Raw genomic sequence first — 10,427 nt, 5'->3', positions numbered from 1 at the left:
TCTAGTCTAATAAAGGAGGTAGCACTCTCATATATTTTCTTCAAAATCATTATATCAAATATGTGGTACTAAATGGCAACAAACAAAGAATTGCCTTTTTGAATAAATTTGGATTTTCTTCTTTTAAGTCACACCAAAACTCGTTTAATGAAACTTCATTAAATTTAGCTTTAATTTGTCTGTTTGATGTCACGTCGATGAGATTTTCATATTCTGAAGTAGATAGTTCCTCTCGTTTTTCTTTAATATTGAAAGGATTGAAAACCCAATAGTTATTGTCATCTTTTTTTAGTAAGGAAAATATTCATTTAATGCCACAGTTATTGATTTTAGATGAGAAATAATTTATTTTCGAATTTCCTGGTCAATTTTACAGTTCAATTCCTGTAAAAAGTCATTTAAAGTTGGAAATGGATCCATATTCTTTTTTAACAGTCATGGTCCAGTATTGTAACTTTTGTAATAATGATCGTAATTTATCTTTTGTGTAGAAAATATTTACATTTTTTCCTTGAAGGGAGAGAGAAATGTCATTCAATTTTGTGAATATATTCGCCAGATAAGCAATTTGCCTCAACCACGAAGCATTTCTAAAGTGATCTGCTAATAGAAATTTGTCATTGTGTAAGAATATGGCACTCTTCTCGTAATTCAAACAATCTGACAAGAACTCTGCCATGTGACAGCCATCTAATTTCAGTATGTACCAGCAAAGATGTATGTTGGTTACCCATATCTTCACATATAATTTAAAATAATCTTGTTTTTAATGGTTGTGTTTTCACAAAGTTAATAATTTTCACTGCTTCATCTAAAATACGTTTTAAAGATGAAGGGATATTTCGAGCAACCAGTGCATGTCTATGAAGAACACAGTGACTACTCGTACATGTTTTAACAACATTTTTAATTCGTGTTACTGCCCCTTTCACAGGTCCTATCATTGACTTCGCACCACTGCTACATACATCGCCACATTTTTCCCAACTTATTCCGTGAGTCTTCATAAAATCGATGATACGTTAAAATACCATTTCTCCTGTTGTATTGGTTTGTAAATTTTCACAGAGTAACGTCTTCTTCAATAGAATTATTGTAGTAATAATGAACGAAAACTAATAAAACTGATAGGTTTGCAATGTCTGTTGTCTCATCTAATTGTAAAGAGTACTCATCACATGACTGAAGATTTAAAATAAGTTCCTGCTCAATATCCTCAGCCATATCATGAATTCTGCATGAAACTGTATTATTTGAGAAAGAAATTTTATCAACTTGTTGACAGGATTTCTCATCGAACATACACTGAACAACATCTTTGATGCATGGTTTTATGAGAGTTTCAGAAATTGTATGTGCTTCACCTGTGAGCACTATATGATAGCTTACTTTGTAGGAAGCCATCGTTGCCCTTTCATTATCTGACAACATTTTCAACATAAAAGTTTAGTTTTGTCAAGAGACTCAAGTTTTCTTTCCAAAAATTTGACATCTTTATTTTGATATTCTGAATGGTTCGTTTCAAAATGTCTGCGCAATTTAGCTGGTGCTAATGAACTATTTGCTAAGATCTTATTGCATAATATACATAATGCATCAGGGGCCTCGGTATTTCCTGTGGTCGTGAATCCAAGTAATAAATAACTTGTATTTACGTTTTTTATAACTCGTATTTACGTTATGAGTCGTATTTGTTTTTTATGACTTAGCAATGTTTTAGTATTGACAAACAACACTTCCCTTTTGCTCGATTCATTTGCTACACAAGTAATGCTAGTGCCTTTATCTGTATTTTCATCAGTATTCGCTTTACCTAGTCAGTAGAAACATGTGAACTGCTTGCTACTCTTTTTTTTAAAACTCCTCTCAAACAACGATCCATGATATTTTAATTTGGGGTATACACAATTGTAATATTATAAATTAATTCAATGTCCACTTTATTTTTATATGAAAAGTACATAAGACATCACAAAATGATTGCAGTGCAAAACACAACTGATCTATGACTGATACGGCCACCCGTATGCTGTACCGCTGCGTCCCACACCACTACAGATGATTTCGTCAAGGAATATGACTCAACTAGTGGTGGAAGAATCGAATGCAAGTATTTGATTCATTCATCCACCACTAGACTAACAAGATTTTATTTTCCACAAATGCGAGCTGCGGAGTCTGTGTGCAGGTTCCCTCAGAGTTCCCACTCAACCATAATTTTATCCATTGTAGCAACTTGCCCTTAATGCCGTACTGCTTCAATTTGTATAGTAGTCTTCCATGCGCAACAGTGTAAAAAGCTTTTACTGAAATCCAAGTACAGTGGTACCTCGGGTCACAAACACAATTTCCAAACAAATTTTGACTCGACCCACGAACAATGCCTCGGCACATGAACGCACAAACATGGCTTTGGCGCCATGTTTTCGGCTCGCGAACAGCATCAGTTGTACTCAGGTTTGCGCGCTGTGAACATTGTCGTTGCGTTGTTCTTGATACAATTTTTTTTTGCTTTTTGCATTAAATTAACCCTCATTATGGCTCCCAAGAAAGTGAAAAGTGTTAGTGACAGTGGTGTAAAGAAGCCTAAGCGTATTACAGTAGAAACGAAGAAGGAAATAATAACTAAACATGAGAGTGGTGTTCGTGTTTCTGATCTCACCAAGCGCTACGACATGGCTAAATCTACAATCTGTACCATCTTAAAGAACAAAGATGCGCTAAAGACGCTGATGTGGCTAAATGAGTGACTATGTTAACGAAGCAAAGGTCTCAAGTGTTAGAAGAAGTAGAAAAATTGTTAGTTTGGATTAATGAAAAGCAGCTTGCTGGAGATAGTGTTAGCGAGGCCCTAATATGCAAGAAGGCTTTACTTTTGCACGGTGATTTAGTGGCGAAAACGCTGAATACAAGTGATGCTAGCGTTGACGAATTTAAAGCAAGTAGAGGCTGGTTCGAGAAGTTTTGTCTACGAACTGGAATTCATAGTGTTGTTAGGCTTGGAGAGGCAGCTAGTTCAGACAAAAAAGAAGCAGATGCCTATGTGGAGGAATTTGCAAACTTTATCAACTCTGAAGGTTACGTACCGAATCAAGTTTTTAATTGCGATGAAATGGAACTTTTTTTGGAAAAAAATGCCAAGAAGGACCTAGATAACCTAAGAGGAAAAGTCACTGCCTGGCCACAAACCAATGAAGGACAGGCTTACGCTTTTATTGTGCGCTAATGCAAGTGGGGATTGTAAGATTAAGCCTCTTTTAGTTTACCACTCTGAAAATCCGCATGCCTTTAAACGCAATAAAGTGCTAAAGGGTAAACTTCTGGTATTGTGGAGAGTGAATAGCAAGGCTTGGGTAACAAGATTACTTTTTATGAAGTGGTTGACTGAAGTTTTTATGCCAACTGTCAAGAAATACCTTGAGGAAAATAATTTGCCCCTTAAGTGTCTGCTGGTTATGGACAACGCTCTTGCCCATCCTCCACATATGATGTCGAATGCGACTTCATAAAAGTCAGATTTCTGCCTCCTAACACTACTCCTTTCATCCAGCCCATGGACCAGCAAGTAATTTCCAACTTCAAGAAGTTATATACAAAGGCTCTTTTTTCCAGGGGACCAATGACACAGATTTGACCCTGAGTGATTTTTGGAAGGATCACTTCCATATCCTCCACTGCATAAACCTCATTGACATGGCATGGAACAATGTCTCTAACCGCACGTTTCAATCTGCCTGGAGGAGACTTTGGCCAGGTTGTGTGCCTGATAGAGACTTCGAGGAGACAGATGTAACTCTAGTAAACGAGATTGTGACCATTGGCAAGAGTTTGGGCTTGGAGATCAGCGAGGAGGATGTGGTGGAGCTGGTGGAGGACCACAGACAAGAACTCAACACAGAAGAACTTGTTGAGTTGCAATGTGAACAGATGAAAATTATGCAGGAGGAGCACTCAGGAGAGGAGGAGGAAGAAGTGGTACATGTTTCAAGTGCTGAGATCAAAGAAATTTGTAGCAAGTGGAGTGAAGTGCAGGTTTTCGTTGAGAAGCATCACCCTAACAAAACTGTGACCAGCAGAGCAGTGGACATTTTAAACGACAATGTGATGTCCCATTTTCAGAAAATTATCCAACAAAGAAAAAGACAAATGTCTCTGGATTGTTATCTTGTGAAAACACCAGCCACAGAGCCAGCAATCGAACCACTTCCCAGGATATAAACAAGAGAAAAAACACCAGAAATGCCCGACGTTATTATGGAATGGGACTCTCCTTCAAAGGAGTAGTCTTCTTCCTCCTCCTCCTCCTTCATCTACCTATGCCAGCAACTATCAACCACAAAGGTCAAGTTATACTGTATATTTTATATTATATATTTTTGCCACACATAAATCCATAAAAAAGTCAAAAAACAACATGTTTCTGGGGCGGGTGAACGGATTAATTGGATTTGCATTAATTTCAATGGGAAAAATTGTTTCAGTTCGCGAATGAAGTCAAAGAACGAATTAAGTTCGTGACCCGAGGAACCACCATATATGATATCAAAATTATTTTTTGCATCCAGTTCGTTTGGGACCACATCATAGTATCCAATCAAGCTGGTCAGACAAGACTTCCCCTTAACAAACCCATGCTGTGTCTGAACTATAACTGTAGTCTTGTCTAGATGATCCTGCAATGTTTCTTTAACTACTGACTTCATTATTTCTCCCAGAACAGAAGTTAAACCAACAAGTCTGTAATTACTTGTGTCACCCTTTGTGAATTGGGGACACATTTGCACATCTGCAATCTATGGGAATCTCCCAAGTCCAAGGAAGCTTTTATAATTATGGCTAAGGGTTTGCTTACTTCCTTTAATATAACTGGATAGATCCCATCCACTCCAGATACCTTTCTTATGTTCAATTTCAACTCCCCATTTTGCTCTGTTATTACAAATTATTTAACTCCCTGCTAGAGGTTGATAAACTTCTGGCCTTCCCTTCAGACTTTCTCATGTGTGAATGTAGATGCAAAATAATCATACAGTTTGTCAGCTACCTCAGCAGGTTCATCAACAATGGAGCTGTGATTGTCAAGTGGAAAAATCTGATTCATCCCCTTCCTTCTAGAGTTTACATAAGTGAAGTCTTTGCCGTTTTTCTTTGCATCCTATGTCAAAAATATCTCATAATCTGCCTTCACCTGCCTAACCTCCTTTGTGACTTAATTACAGACTAGCTTATATCTACCATAGTCTTCTGTGTCACCTGATAATTTATATGCATCCCATGCATTTTTCTTCTCTGCCACGAGTCTCATTAGTTTACCTGACACCCAATTAAAAGACATTAAGATATTTCACAGTTATTTTGAGTTTTCATTACACTGAAAAGCATATCAAATGTTGCAACTCTAAATTCAAAATTCCAAAGAATCACAATCAAAGAAGGTAAGAAGAGAATTATTTGCTTCCTTTTGATGTTCATGATAAATGCTCATTCAATAATGGCAACAAAGCTGCTTAAAAATTGAGATTTCTTTTCCAACTTTCAATCCAAGTTCTACATGAAAACAATTGCTAGAAATCACTAAACTTCATTATTCACTTTACTGTCTGAATCATTTGGCAAAGTTAAGAATTGCACTCAATCCAAATACTGTTCCCTGAAGAGGGAGAACACAGTAGACGAAAACATATTTCTCAAATGGTGACCCATGTATTTCTGAATCTGATATTCAATTTCAAAATCAATTTTTAATCAGACTAACGAGGTGTGGTGTAAACTAAAATTTATGCCATTAGTGGTGACAGTTCAACCTCATTTATTCAGTATAATGAAGAAAGGTGGTCAAGACTATAAAATGAAAGTGTTTGAATTCAACAGCATCCTGCCAAATTTTACCAAAATTAATTTCAGCAATGGCTTGAATGATGGAAAAATGCTTTTCCACATAATGAAACTATTTTAAATGTCAGAATATAAACAAGTGTTATTTATAATAAAGGTCTTGAAAATTTGAACTGTGCACATATACTGTATTTTATAAGCGCAACAAGTTATCAACAGGCATCACTTTCGGTATATCCCTGACATCTTGCATGTTTTTCTTTCCTTGTTTTTTATATTTCCAATAATATTGAACTTTTATTGGATTATCGTGCTTGCATATTTTATTTTATGGCTATTTTCTATCTTAATTTGCATTGCAGTATTTGTGTGTTTTTTTCATATCTGTCCAAGTCACTTGTTCCTTCAGGAATATTTTCTTTCCTAAAGAAAATTATTATATTCTTTTAGGAATATATTCCTGTGAGGTGTTTATTTGAATTAAAAATAAATCTAACTCATATTGCCATTAAGAATTATTAATAAATTTAATGTTTCTATATTTTGATCAACACCTCACTTCCAGAATAACTTTTATCAGAATCTTTTTTCAGTAATAACAAGTCTTTACTTGGAGCACAATCAACAATTACAAGTATATATAAAACACATATTAGCACACAGCAGCACATTTAATTTCCTCCAAGGGACACAGTGTTCCTAATAAACTTACAACTAAGTGCACACAAAAACAAGAAGGAAGAAGTGATATACACTCTAATATAGCTACTTTGCCTAGATTCAGGCAAAAATCTGCATGTGGCATCATAACGATGCCATATGCAAACGAACAAATGTTTGTGAAACCTTCAGTAGAGATATAAACATTACCAAATGTTTATATCTCTACTGAAAGAAAAGTTAATTGATGGAATGTTAATGTCACAGTTTACCAGAATGTCAAAACAATGTCGACGGCAACCATAATGCCAGATGAATGCTTTTCAGAGGGCAGGTGGTCAACCTGTCAAAGTGCAGGTCATACTGGCTGCAGTGTTGCAACAGTTCATGAATGCTGGACATGGTGATTATGGAAAGGCATGCATTAGTAATATATTGTAAGAAAGTCACAGGCTTTGCTGCACTAGCAAAAAAAAAATAAATAAATAAATAAAAAAATTATGTGCTTTCCCCTTCACATAGTTAACTATCCAGTTGACCTCTGAATTTCTTCAAACTTTCAGCCTCAACTATCTGTGGAGGCAACTTGTTCCAGTAATTAACAAATCACCAGCTAAAAGAAAACTCCCTAAAACCTAGTCTAAACCTTTATGGCCCTTAGTTCTGGAATTCTTTATAATAGTTGTTGTTGTTTGGTTTTTTTAAGAGCATTAGAAACAAAGGCCATATTGCTCCAGGGATATGTGGTGGTCATTCCCTGACTTTTTCACATCCTCTGTATTTAGTGGTCATGGGCTCGAACCCCAGTCTAATCAAGAAGCGCGTACTATGCACTGCTGCTCCTGCCCATCTGCTATGGAGGCGCCTCTTTATAATAGTAAAATTTCGTCCTTCATTCATTCATCTTGCTAACCCCTCTCAGAACCTCATAAACCTCAATCAGGTCCCCACTAAGTGCCTGGTTGCCAAGATCTGTAGCCCACATAATCAAAGTCTTTTCTCATATGTTGCCCTTTTGCCAATTTTGCCATGCAAATTGCCTTTCTTTGGACCCATTCAAGAAGCTCAATGTCTTTTTTCAGAAGAGTATGGCAGGAATAAACTACATAACATGAGGATCATGTGATCAGACAACAGGCTATAACAGAACTGTAACGCTTCAACCACTTGACAACATGTAACGCCAACTATGCATATAGTTGGTGTTACTGAGTAACTGCATAAACCAGTGGAAGATGACGCAGTGGCAGGCCTACATGCATGCAACTCCATTATGCCAGCTGCCTCTGTCCAGCATCAGTGAGCATGCTTAGAGTGGTGGTGCTTAGAATACTGTTTGTATCTCCAGGCAAGATAAAATTGCATGGAGATACAAATGGTATTCTACCCTGACATTATTCCACTCATGAAGATATGGATGGTGTTTTGTGGTCTTCAGCAACAAGGCTCATTTCACCTTGGGGGCAGATAACCTCAACTGCATATGGCAATGACAGTCAATGGCAGAGGTTCAAAACATCCACCATTTGTGAATGCCATACAGCACAAGCAGTGAGTGTCTTTGTACTGGGTTTGGATTGGATTTTATTGGTGCATTAGCAATTAAGGTTGTAATGCACCAAAACCAGCCTCTGTACTGGGTGTTATAAATAATGATATGCCAGAGGCACATCAACAGCTGCAACCTGTTGTGCTGTCCTTCACTGCATGTGTCCTGGGTAGTATCTTTTGGATAATATCTATCCATATAGTGCATTATCATATGAACATGGCATGTCCCTAGATTTCTCTGATAAAGCATGCTTGGGATATGGTAGGATGGCACTCCATGCTCATCAGTAGCTGGCATAAACTATAGCTATCTTGACCAAACAGTATCTTGTGCAGTGTGGCAGGATGTTTCGAAAGTTACCATCCTTCAACTAAATGATCCTTTGCCTCAATATATAATTGTACTAGATGTCGAAGAGGCCCATGTTGTACTCTTTTCTGAGAGAATAAATTATTTTGCTCTTTAACTATCCTTGCATACCTACCTGCATCTATTACAATTATCATCCAAAATCACCACTTCCTTCTGAATGTTGCAGTTTCTGTCTGAGAGTATAGTTACCCTGAAACTTAACCCTGCAGTGGTGGTGTGGACTTTACAGGCCCATCTGAAAAATAATATCTACTGCATATTAATTGTCAGTTTGAGATTAGCTACTCTTGCTCTGTCTAATTTACTAAATTAGCATTAGTAGAGGCATTTGATGCAAGAAAACAAGCTTATGCAGCATCAACCAAAAAACAAAAAAAAACCCACTTCCACTTCACCCCTCTGTTCGTTCGAGATACCTGTCCAGCTGAGCCGTAAACTTATTTAGGCTATCAACTTCCACGACAAGGGATGGAAGTCTGTTTCACCAACCAACCACCCGCTGGCTAAAGGCAAATTTCCACACGTCTATCCTACATCTGTCTTTCCTCAATTTGAATTTGTGCCCTCTCAGGTGATTATTCTGAGCAAGAGGAAGAATCCCATCAGCATTGAGCATGCTCAAACCATTCAAGACTTTATACACCTCTATCAGATAACCTCGCTGGTGCCTAGTCTCCAGACACTGTAATTTGCAAAACTTAAGCCTTTCTTCGTAAGAGCACCCCTTTCTTCCATTCACTAATCTTGTTGCCTTTCTCTGTACTCGTTCCAGCAGCTCTACATCCTTCTTGAAATGAGGCCTCCAGACCTGTATACAGTACTCTAGGTGTGGCCTGACCATTGCCTTATACAAGGGAATAATCACCTCCTTATCGCTGCTAGAAAAATTCCTATATATCATTGACAATACACCATGAGCTAATCTTGCAGCCCATCTGCACTGATCAAAAAACTTCATATCTGCCTGCACAATCACCCCCAGGTCCCTTTCATTCTCTACCACTATCAGTGTAGTATCACAGAGTTGATACGTTGCTCTGGGGTTGCTGTTTCCCATATGTAGTAACTTTACATTTGTCAATGTTAAACTTCATTTGCCACCTCTCAGCCCATCTTCTCAACCTTTCCAGATCCTGTTGCAGCAGCATAGTGTCAGTAGTGTCCTTGACAACCCTGCCAACCTTCGTATCGTCTGCAAACTTGGACATTAAGCTTGATATTGCATCATCAATATCATTTATAAATACAGAAAACAATAATGGACCCAACGCTGAACCCCGAGGGACTCCACTAATAACATTAGTCCACGATGAGCAGTGTCCATTGATTACCACTCTGTCTTCTCCCCCTCAACCACCCCTTTATCCATAACAGCAATTTGCCTCCAATGCCACACTGTTCCAATTTGTGCAGCAGTCTTCCATGTGCAACAGTATCAAACGCCTTTCTAAGATACAAGTATATAATATCAAAGTTATTCCCTACATCCAGTTCTTTTGTGACTGCATCATAGTATCCGATCAAATTGGTCAGGCAAGACTTTCCCTTAACAAAACCATGCTGTGTCCAAGCTATAACTGAAGTCTTGTCTAAATGATCCTGCAATGCTTCTTTAACCAGTGCCTCCACTAATTTTCCTGGAACAGAAGTTAAACTCACAGGTCTATAATTACTTGTGTCAGCCTTTGATCCTCCTTTGTGAATTGGGATCACATTTGCACATCTTCAGTCTGTGGGTACCTCCCCTGAGTCCAAGGAAGCTCTCATAATTATGGCTAAGGGTTTGTTTACTTCCTTTGCTGCCTCCTTTAATATAACTGGATAGATACCATCCACCCCAGTTGCCTTTCTTGTGTTTATCTTCAACAATTTCTCCTCCTCTTTACTCTCAGTTATTACAAGATTCTCTAGCTTACTGCAAGAGTTGAATACACCTCTGGCATCCCCCTCGCTGAATAACTCCTCATGTGTGAATGTCAATGCAAAATATTCATTTCGTTTGTTAGCT

At 37.7% G+C, this 10,427-nt stretch overlaps 1 protein-coding gene across 1 annotated transcript; it reads right to left on the bottom strand.

Annotated features, from left to right (window-relative positions):
- Positions 1-1,062: 1,062 nt before the first annotated feature.
- Positions 1,063-1,404, bottom strand: LOC150084166 (zinc finger BED domain-containing protein 5-like). Its single transcript, XM_090376141.1, has one exon. It carries the CDS (start codon positions 1,402-1,404, stop codon positions 1,063-1,065), a length of 342 nt encoding a protein of 113 aa, XP_090232267.1.
- Between the last annotated feature and the right edge of the window lie 9,023 nt (positions 1,405-10,427).

Source organism: Mastigoproctus giganteus, chromosome 6, assembly GCF_048544385.1.
Source record: "Mastigoproctus giganteus isolate SK-2022 chromosome 6, ASM4854438v1, whole genome shotgun sequence".
NCBI lineage: Eukaryota > Metazoa > Arthropoda > Arachnida > Uropygi > Thelyphonidae > Mastigoproctus > Mastigoproctus giganteus.
The sequence above is the reverse complement of the archived record's forward strand: the minus strand, read 5'-3'. Positions and strand labels throughout refer to the sequence as shown.